This window comes from Micromys minutus, assembly GCF_963924665.1.
Source record: "Micromys minutus genome assembly, chromosome: 21".
Taxonomy (NCBI): domain Eukaryota; kingdom Metazoa; phylum Chordata; class Mammalia; order Rodentia; family Muridae; genus Micromys; species Micromys minutus.
Genome location: NC_137956.1, coordinates 30,711,868 through 30,723,022, shown reverse-complemented (window position 1 = coordinate 30,723,022; position 11,155 = coordinate 30,711,868). Strand labels below are relative to the sequence as shown.

At 43.6% G+C, this 11,155-nt stretch overlaps 1 protein-coding gene across 1 annotated transcript; it reads left to right on the top strand.

Moving 5' to 3' along the window:
- Positions 1-288: 288 nt before the first annotated feature.
- Positions 289-7,205, top strand: FAIM (Fas apoptotic inhibitory molecule; the record flags this gene model as incomplete). Its single annotated transcript, XM_080934107.1, has 4 exons — positions 289-414; positions 1,707-1,935; positions 4,114-4,163; positions 7,056-7,205. The coding sequence occupies exons 1-4, from the start codon at positions 304-306 to the stop codon at positions 7,203-7,205; spliced, it is 540 nt and encodes a 179-aa protein (XP_080790233.1). The 5' UTR covers positions 289-303.
- Between the last annotated feature and the right edge of the window lie 3,950 nt (positions 7,206-11,155).

Below are 11,155 nucleotides of genomic sequence, written 5' to 3'. Positions count from 1 at the left end.
ATGACCCAGGATAGGGGAAGCTAGGCTGCTGAGGCAGGAGTGGGTGGGCAGGTGGGGGGAGCACCCTCATAGAGACAGGGAGGAGGGAAGAGTTACAGAGGCAGAGGATAGAGGGCTTGTGGAAGGGAAACTGGGAAGGGGGATAACATTTGAAATGTAAATAAATAAAATAACCAATAAAAAAGTTTAAAAAATTGATATTTTCATCTTGGGAGGATTAATTAGCTATATTCTATTACTGTTTTGGCACATTTTAATGGCTGTGTTTCTATTCCCTTCGTCCCTCTATATAGCTTGGGGAAAATGAAAGATGTTGTAGCTATTTGGGATGTTATTTTAAGTGATGGAGTCCACAAGATTGAGTTTGAACATGGGACCACATCAGGAAAACGAGTTGTATATGTGGATGGGAAGGTAGGAGATCATAATGTGAGTCTGTAAAATGAGCTACAGAGAAGTACACACTTGCCCTGACTCCTCTCCTCAATGCCCCCCTCTCTCATTATAGGCACACTCTATGTAGTACTAGCTGTCCTGTAAGCTTGTTATAGACAGAGCTAGCCTCAAACCCACAGCCTCTGCCTCCCCCGGGGTTGGAATGAAGGTGTGCAACACCACACCCAGTGAAACTTGCTTTCTTATGCTTTATTGTTTACTCTGTATGTGCAGTGTTTTGCCTGTATGCATGCAGGTACACTGCGTGTGTGCCTGGTACCCTCTGAAGACAGAATAAGGCATCAAATCCCCTGAGTCTGCAGTGACAGCCAGTTGTGAGCTGTCATATGGGTGCTGGGAATTGAACCTGGGTCCTTTGGAAGAGCACAAGTGCTCATAACCCCTGAGCCATCCCTCCAGCCCTGAAGCTTGGTTTTGTTTTGTTTTGTTTTTATCAGGGTAGGTTCTTCATATGACAGGTCAGGGCTTTTTCTCTGTCAACGGTTATGTTATTTCATCTGTTTACTTCCCTGGATAAAGCAATCTGATGGCAGTTACAGAATACAAGGAAATGGAAGCTGGTATTTAAACTGAAAATGACTTCGTTTCAGACAGGATTTCACTGTGTAGCCTTGGCTGGTCTAGAGCTATGTAGACAGAATGGCCTTAAGCTCACAGAAATCCACTTCCATCTTTCTCCTAAGTGCTGGGTTAAAGCCACGCTCAGCAAATGATTTTTTTAACCTTTATATTATGAATCCATACGGTACAAACAACACTGGCTTTTAATCACTGTCTTATTCATCGTTCTGTTGCTATGGAGAGACGCCATGACCAAGGCAACGCTTATTAGCGTTTAACTAGGGCCTGCTTACAGTTTCCAAGGTTTAGCCTATGCTCAGTATGACGGGACACGTGGTATCAGACATGGCAGGAACAGTGCTGGAGATGAAGTGAAGAGTTAGATCCTGATCTGTAGGCAGCAGGAAGACGACCTGGTGTGGGCTTTGAAACCTTAAAGCCCACCTCCAGTGACACACTTTCTCCAATGAGGCCACACCTACTCCCAAAGGCCACACCTCTGAATCCTTACAATTATTCAAATAGTTTCATTCCCTGGTGACCAAGCATTCAAACATATGAGCCTGCGGGGGAGGGGTCATTCTTACTCAAACCACCACAATCCCCTTGAAGGCTTTATTATTTCCCAAGTGTTAAAATTAAAATTCCCTTGGTTTGTCTATTTTAACCTGTTCTATTTCATCATCTAGGAAGAGATAAGAAAAGAGTGGATGTTCCAGTTAGTGGGCAAAGAAACCTTCTGTGTTGGAGCTGCAAAGACCAAAGCCACCATACATATACTTTCTGGTAAAGGTTATGTTTTAAAATATACTCTGGAGATTGAGGGGAAAAGCTTCAGGAAATTCGTGGAGAACAGATCTAAAACCACTAATACCTGGATATTGCACTTGGATGGCAAGGACTTTAGAATTGTTTTGGGTAAGTCGGGGCTGTTTCTGTGCAATGATTAAGATTTTTTCTATTGATACGCATATACTATGTTTTGCAATATATTCAGATTGTGGCCTCCCCTCCCCCATCTTCTCCCAGATCCTTCCCATGACCCCACCCATCCAACTCCATGCTTTCTTTCTCTATCTCTTTAGAAAACAGATAAATTTAAAAAGCAAAATTATTTATTATTTATAAAATCACATTATTTATAAAATTTACAAAAATATGAATTAACAAACCGGAATTTAAAAATTGGGGAAAAAAATCACAAGAAACACACACACACACATACAGATACACATAAACACAATCTATAAAAACACAAAATTGGAAACCAAAAGACCAGTAAGATGAAAAAAAAAAAAAAAAAAAACCCAGAAAAAGCAATATGAGACAAAAAAAATTTACAAAAACACCACCAAGTGTGTTTTATGTCGGCCATCTGCTGGGTGTGGTTTACATACCCAGAGAGACTCCTTTGGAGAAAACTGATGTTTTTCTTTGCAAGCAGCTGTTGGTGGAAGATCATTTCTTGGTTAGGGATGGATACTGTGTTCCCCTTGGCCCTCTGTAACCCCATATTAGAGTTTTACAGTGACTATTTGGTTAGTCCCTCCATAGAGTTAAGAGGAAGATTTGGAAAAGACAGAGAGCACAAGCGCCGCCTGCTAATGTGCATCCTTGTGAGCAGGCCATGCTCAACCGTCAAGACTTTTGTTTAGTTTTGTCAGGAGAACAATGAACGTGAAAAATTTCTATTTCCCTCATTGTTCAACAAGGAAAGATATTAAGGACAGGTTCAAAGGGGAATTTCAAAACAAAGCATAGAGCTGAGCATGTAGGCCAGTGGACAGCACCTGCCAGGCATATGCAAGGTGCAAGGCCCTGGGTTTATCCCCAGGACCAAGATGAAAGCAAAAGGCAAACAAACCAAACAACAACAACAAAAAAAAAAACCCTCCAATCCCCAACATACACACACAGGCAATTATACTTACATACATATGTGCACAGGCAATTCTATGTGTGCATAAATGCTTGGGTGCCCAAAAATGCTGAAGTGAATTTGCAACTAGAAAACTATTTGATGTCAGCCAAGGCTTAACCTACTTGCAAATGAGATTCATTTATTGGATTTACAGACAAGAGCTAGTTTCAGTACCGTGGTTATTATAAAAGTGTGAACCATCTCAAAGCTACAGGGTGGAGGCAGCAGGCAAGGGAACCATGAGCACAGAGGGGCAGGAATGGAGGCAGATCCCAGCACCCACAGCCGGCAGCTCACAACCGCCTGTGCCTCTAGCTCCAGGGACCTGCCGGCCTCAACTGGCTTCCTTGGGCATGTGCACATACCCACAAACAGATTCATACATATAGGCATAATAAAGGTTTTAGGGTTGGAGAGATGGCTCAGAGGCTAAGAGCACCGACTGCTCTTCCCAAGGTCCTGAGTTCAATTCCCAGCAACCACATGGTGGCTCACAACCATCTTTAATGGGATCTGATGCCCTCTTCTGGTGTGTCTGAAGACAGCTACAGTGTACTCATGTAAATAAAATAAATAAATCTTTTTTTTTTAAAAAGGTTTTAAAGTAAATCTTTTTTAAAAAAAGGCATGTTGGTGGTGCATGCCTTTAATCTCAGCACTCGGGAGGCAGAGGCAGGAGAATCCCTGTCAGTTTGAGGCCAGCCTGCTCTACATAGGGAGTTCTAGGATTGCCAAGGCCTGTCTCAAGCTATTCTCTAGCCTCTGCCCCCTGAGTGCTGAAGTTACAGGTGTGTGCCACATGTCCTGGGTTTTCTTATTTGATGTAGATAGTTCCAAGGGGATCTAGCGTCCTCTTCTGGGCTCTGTGGGCACCTGGCACACATGTGTTGCACAGACATATATGCAAGCAAAACACTCCTACACCAATTAAAACACATATAAAAAGTTAGCTTTGGGGCTGGAGAGATGGCTCAATGGTTAAGAGCACTGACTGCTCATTCAGAGGTCCCGAGTTCAATTCCCAGCGCATGGTGGCTCACAACCACCTATAATGAGATCTGATGCCCTCTTCTGGTGTGTCTGAAGACAGCTACAGTGTACTCATATATTAAATAAATCTTTTCAAAAGTTAACTTTGAATATAGAATTATAATGCCTCAATGTTGCTTTTACAGAAAAGGACACTATGGATGTATGGTGTAATGGTAAAGTAATAGACACAGTGGTGAGTTATTTATTGATATTCCTGTATTCATTATTCCTAGTGCAGCATGTGTGTAAGGGATCAGATGTTACTGCATTTCCTTGTTTTAGTACTTTTTTTTTTTTTTTTTAATTTTTTGAAGCTAACCTCAAACTCAGTCCTCTCACTTCAACCTCCTCAACTCTGGGGTTGCAAGTGCTGACTGACCACAACCAAGTTCTAATTCTGGTGATTTTAAAAATTAACCAAGGGGATCAAAGCAAATGCAGATAACTTTTTCACATCAAGCTCTGAAAATCTTCGCCGGACAGTAACTGGGGCAGTGAGAGCTTGGAATCAGCCTACAGCCACACACCCCACCTTGCTTGGCTTTTATACTGAGAAGTACCCACATTCAGTCCTAGTTGGGTCCTCTAGAAGTCACGTGATGGTATGCAAATTCTAGCTTCCTACCTTCTGAGCTGCAATGCCCTGACCTCAGTTCATACTTGAGGAAGATGCTGGCCCATATTCTCAAAGCACGTGATACTTTCCTAATAATGGGGTGTTTGGGTTTTTTTTGTTGTTGGTTTGGTTTGTTTTTAAGACAGGGTATCTGTGTAGGCCTATCTGTCCTAGAACTTCACTCTGTGGACCAGACTGGCCTCAAATTCAGAGATCTGAATAGTGTGTGTGTGTGTGTGTGTGTGTGTGTGTGTGTGTGTGTGTGTGTGTGCTCCCTCCCTCCTTCCCTCCCTCCTTCCCTCCCTCACTCATTCCCTCCCTTTCTCCAGCTCTTCTCTCCTCTCTCTCTCTCTCTCTCTCTCATTAACGAAGTAGTAATGAACCCAGAGTCAGATGACTTGGACGTAGCCACAAATGACAGAAGACGAACGGAATTTGTTGAGCAGTGTTGTCAAGGTAGGAGAAAGGAGGCTCCTCACTCATGGAAGCCAAGCATCCTGCAACAGCCATTCAGGCTCCACTGTCCTTCGCTTTGCTGGCATCCATGTGGCCTGAGGTGACATGTATACAGGAGTGAATAAACCTGCTCATAGACGCTCTGCTCCTGCAGAGGCCCACAGAGCTCTCCAGGCACACGGCCGGGCCTGTGTAGCCGAGCAGTCAGTCCTGCGCATGCGGCCTAGTTGTATAGAAGCACAGTCGGTACCATTCATGTAGTCAGGTACCTGTGGGCCCAGCATCAGGCCTTCTCCTCCATTCGTTCCCTGGAAGCCTCTTGATTATGGTTTTCTTGTTTTCTGGCATAGTTGTTTCCATTCTCCAAGGCCTTCTCTATCTTCCTAATTTTGTGACCCTTTAATACAGTTCCTTATGTAATGGTGACCCCCTAACCATAAAATTAGGTTTGTTGCTACTTCACAACTGTAATTTTAATACGTTTATGAATCATAACATAAGAATCTGTGTTTTCTGATGGTCTTAGGCGACCCCTATGAGAAGGCTGTTCAACTCCCAAAGGGGTCAAGACCCCCAAGTTGAGAACTTCTGCTCAAGGGCTTTTTCTTTTCCTCTGGAATGTTCTGTTTTCTTCTTCTTTCTGTAGATTAGTGCTGTTCAGCAGAAATAGAATGTGAGCCATAAGGACTGACTCTCATTGTGATTTTGAGCCTTTTTAAAGCAAGCATTAAATTTTTTTCAAAATTTATTAAATTCAATATTTAAAGTTAATTAAAGTTTATTAATTTCATTATGCTTAATTTAAATCAGTTAAGCCAAGAATGGAGGCTCATATCTGCAATTCCAACATCTGGTTGGGAGACTACTGAGGTACTTGAGACAGGAGGATTACTGTGAGTTCTGGACTACAGAGTTAACAATGGGCCAGCCCAGGCTACAGAATAAGACCTTATTTCAAAAAAGCAAAAGGAAGGAGTTATAACATGCAATCAACAGAGGAAGTTAACAGTGAGTTATGTACATTAGCAGGTCTACACGAGGTTGCAGACCAGATATTTTAAACATAGGATGTGAATTTCATTTCTAAGGAGAAACATTTCGAGGACTCAATAGATTTAGAGGTGTCTAGTTTTACTTACTACATTTATGTTATTATAAGTCACTTTATACCCCAATGGAAGCAAAATTTGGAACTGGTTGAAAATACTTTTCTTGCAGAGTAGCATTTGCAAGTTATCCTCAGTTTTCTCATCTGTAAAGTAGGCATAATAAGAGTACTTCTGTCATGGTCATTATAAAGATTGACTTAAGAAAGCAGAGGTGGGGCTGGAGAGATGGCTCACCAGTTAAAAGAAACTGACTGTTGTTCCAGAGGTCCTGAGTTTAATTCCCAACCATGACATTGTGGCTCATAACCATCTATAATGTGATCTGATGCCCTCTTCTGGCATACAGGTGTATATGCAGATAGAGCACTCAAACATTAAATATAAGTCATTAAAAAATAATAAAAAGTAAATAAGAGAGAAAGCAGAGACTGGGGCTAGAGAGATCGCTCAGTGGTTAAGAGCACTGACTGCTCTTCCAAAGGTCCTGAGTTCAATCCCCAGCAACCACATGGTGGCTCACAACCATCTGTAATGGGATCTGATGCCCTCTTCTGGTGTGTCTGAAGACAGCTACAGTGTACTTAGATATAAAATAAATAAATCTTTAAAAAAATAGAGGCAAGAGGATCAGGAGATCAAGGTCAGCCTGTGCTACATGGCAAGGTCTGGCTTACCCTAAACTTGGCTACAGGGGAAGACCCTGTTTCAAACATCAGAATGGTTACTGAATAAGAGGAAGGAAACTTTTTGTAACGGAAGCATAAAACCATGCAAACTCTTGAGTCTGCGGTGCTTAGCATTTTATCCATGTACCACTGCATTACGCCATTTGTGCCTTTAGATGACGCTACCACTCAGACAAAGAGTTTCCTGCAACACTGACCCTTCCTCCTTCCTGTCCTAGGGCGAGTTTGTAGATGACGGGACTGAAACACACTTCAGCGTTGGGAACCACGGCTGTTACATAAAAGCCGTCAGCAGCGGGAAGAGGAGAGAAGGGATCATTCATACGCTCATTGTGGATAATAGGGAGGTCCCAGAGCTCACGCAGTGACGCCATCTTACTGAGTTCTGAGCTGAACAGGTGACCTCAGGACTCCCCGATGGCTGTGGTAATTAAATGTGCTCAATGTGTACATATATGTAGATTTAGTCTGCAATGTTTTTGTTTTTATCTTGTATTACTTGAAACTGTAATATTCCAATGGTGGAGGAGGGGAGTCATGTGAAATCTTAAAAGTTACACTTTAAAATTTTTTTGTTTATATTATATTTGTGCACAAGCTTGCATGCCACAATGCACAGAGAGAGGGTCAGAAAGCATCTTTCTGGAGTTGCTTCTCTCCTCTACCCTCGCAGGGTCTGAGGCTTGAATTCAGGTTGTCAGGCATGGCAGCAAGCTCCCACTGAACCATCTCGCTGCCCCATAATTCATTTCTTAAATGATGTAAAACTGTTTTAAATTGAAATTGACAATGATATAGATGTAAGGAAAAGATGACGGGGCACCAATGAAATGAAAAGTCACAGGGCACCAATGTTGTGAAAGGATAACGATCCGAGTCACGGCACCAATGTTAAGGGAAGGATGAAGAGAGTGGGGGGCATATGGCCCATGGAGGTGCGGCGAGGCCTGAGGGCAAGGGAGATGCCTCTGAGGGGTCCATGTTGGGAATCCCTTCCCTGAGGGACCAGCCACACAACAGTATAGTACGGAATAGAGTTTATTCAGGTCATGGGAGAGTTAAGAGGGTGGTAGAGGCAGAGAGAGAGAAGTAGAGGAGTAGAGGCCGGCCATGAGCACGTGGGAGAGAGGGGGGAAGGGAAGGGAAGAGGGAGGCTGCAAGAGCACAAGGGCAGGAGAGGCCAAGAGAGAGAGGAGGGGTCAAGCAGCTCCTTTTATAGTGTCAGGTCACTGGGGCGGAGCATACCTGGCCACTGCTGGGTAATTGAGGGGTGGGGTATACCTGGCTGTTGCTAGGTAACTGAGAGGTGGGGTTTACAGAATCCCAACAATAGAGACCTAAATCAAGGCCATCACGGGACAGTGCGTTCCATAGCAGTACCCACGGCAAAATAAAATGTCTGCGATTTCTGGGTGTTTCTCCAAATGAACACATCTTTGAATTCATTTTTCTCCCATGCAGATAGGTTGCCTCTATGTTAAAGCAGGTGGTTCATAATGATAACAAACATTTTGTTTCTGTCTGAAAGCATCAAAGAGTGTCACATAACAATAATTAAAGTGTATTTCTAAAATTGTCATTGTCTTATTCAGTTAATACCATGATGACAAAAATACAAGAAAGAGAAAATGGCAAGCCCGTTTACACTCGTTAAGTTACCTTTCCTGGGGAAAAAATAAAGGGGTAGCCGTTTACCTGAGGAGGTAGCATACCAACAGACCGATGGTGTGATTCTATCATACCAAGCTCAGCCCGATGATCCTGAGTTTGCTGATGGAATCTGCAGGATGGGGTGACTCCAAAGTCTCACCACTGGTGTCCTAGCTCTCTCCTGCCACTTCCTTTGCTCTAACACCTCAGAGCTCAGTAAAATCAGGAGACAAGCATGGCTGAGGGTCTTCTGAGGGACAGCCACCCCAATATCGCCGCCACAGACCCGGATGTCACTGCTTGTTTATTGACTTCACTGTGACTTCCAACCAAGAGATTCTGCTGGTGACCACAGCCACTTGGCTTCACCATTGCCATGTCACACATAATGAAAATAGTTTTACTGCAAAAATCCTAGAGTACAACAGACCGAATGTATCTTCAGGTGGGGTGATGAACCTTATGGGTGTCTCTGTGATAGAGTGGAGTGCCGCCCCTCCCCACATACAGGCAAACTCGTGAAGAGGTAGTGTGGTAATGCCCTGGCATGGTTTGTTACCCTACTGATCTTTGCAAGTCTTTCAGGTACTTGGGAGCTGGAACAAGGTGCTTTGTTCCTGTGTCTGCTCACAGGAGAAAAGACCTCTACAGAGAAAGCAGTTCCACGAAGCTCTTGGTCACACACCGTCAGGCCTAGCATGGCCTGTCCACAGACAAGTGAACAGTAGAAATTAATTACTCTTCTGGTCGTGGTTGGCACAGGCCTTTAATCCCAGCGCTTAGGAAGCAGAGGTGGGAGGATCTCTTAAGTTTGAGGCCAGCCTGGTCTACAGAGCAAGTTCCAGGATAGCCAGGGCTACACAGAGAAACTCTGTCTTGAAAAAGAACAACAAACAACAAAAACAAAAAAAAAAAACAACAACCGAAAAAAGGAAGTTAATTACTCTTCTACCAAGAAGCCTCCGTAAGAGCACAAAACCTGCTCAGAGATATGCTGAGCTCTGCAGAGCCTTGTGTGAGAACCCAGACCAGAAGGGAGTAAACTTCCATTCACCAGCTTTGTCCTGCCTCCGTTTTGCTGGGTGAAGAATCACTGTCTCCTGCTAAGCGGGTTGTTTTCACCGCCCTCTGCTCTAGGTTCCTACTCAAGCACTGAGAATTTTTAAGTGGAATCTATGAAACTAGACCTCAGGATTCCCCCCCCCCCCTCTGTACTAATTTTTAAAATTCTTTCATAGCTCAATATGTTTTGTTTTTTTAAACTCAATTTATATGGCTCAAATGGACTGCCCTTCTGCCTGTGAAAGTCATATATGCAGCATGAGATTCCTTACAAACAGTTCAACCTATGCAACCTGAACCAATTTATATAGGAATGTAAGAAGTAGAATCACAGCCAGGCATGGTGGCACCCGCCTTTGACCCTGGGACCCGGGAAGCAAAAGCAAGAGAGTCTCTGTGAATTTGAAGCTAGCCTGGCCTAAATAACAAGCTCTGGGCTAGTCAGGGCTAGACCTTGTCTCAAAAAAAAAAAAAAAAAAAAAAAAACCCAAAGGGGGTGTCAGAGGAGGAGAAGATGAAAAGTAAGAAGCTTAGGGAAAGACAGCAATGGGGGTACACCCAAAGATGTGGGGGAACCAAATGGAAACAAAGTATGACGGTTATGTGTAAAGCCAGAATAAAACCCAGTACTTTGTATGCTAATGAGAAAGAAAAGCACTCAGACAGGCATGATGACACACTTCTTTAATCCCTGCACTGGAGAGGCAGAGGCGCTCAGATCTCTGTGAGTTCGAGGCCAGCCTGGCTCACAAAGAGGGTCTGGGACTGTGATGACTCTTACACAGAGAAATTCTGTCTCAAAGATTTCAGTTAGCCACTCTAGCCACATTCCTGGTCCTCAAAGTCGCCTGTGGCCTGTGGCTTTTGCTATAAATGATGCAGCCATAGACTGTGTCAATAATCACCCCAAGTTCTGCTGGACAGCACCGATCCAGAAACTGCCTCGGGCTTTGGGAGCCTAGTAGAAGCCTAGGAAGAGTTGAAACTCCGGGCGTCCAAAAATACCACCCACGCCCTTTAATACTTTATGTGGAACTGACATATTTCCAAGAGAAACTGGGCAAACATAAGGCAGACACAAGTTCCAACATCAGTAAAGAGAAACACAGCATCAGGAGACACGTGAGGAAGATGGCTGGGACAGGTCTAACACAAGGAACCAGCATACATGGTGACAAGGGCCTTTATCAAAGGCTTCCTGTAATCTCATTTATTTTGATGTCTTTATAACTGTTAGTTCAAAATACCTTTACTAAATCCCCCTCTCATTCTCTCTGTGGTGTGTGTGTTGCTGAACAGCCAGGCCATGACATCATGTGCCTAAGAGCAAGCACTTGTATAACACCAACTATTCTATTCCGCAATCCCTACCAAAACTTTTATGTATGACAAAGTCTCATCACACTCCAGGATGACCCAGAATTCTTGAAACACCAACCTCTGCCTCCCCAGGACTGGGATTCCATAGGTCAAGCACGACACTTGAATCAAAATATTTATAAAAATAATCAGGGCTGTGAAGATGGCTCAAAGTTAGCAAAACCTTTTGCTTTGCATTCATAAGGACAGTGTACAATCCCCAAGAACTGACGTGTGTGTGTGTGTG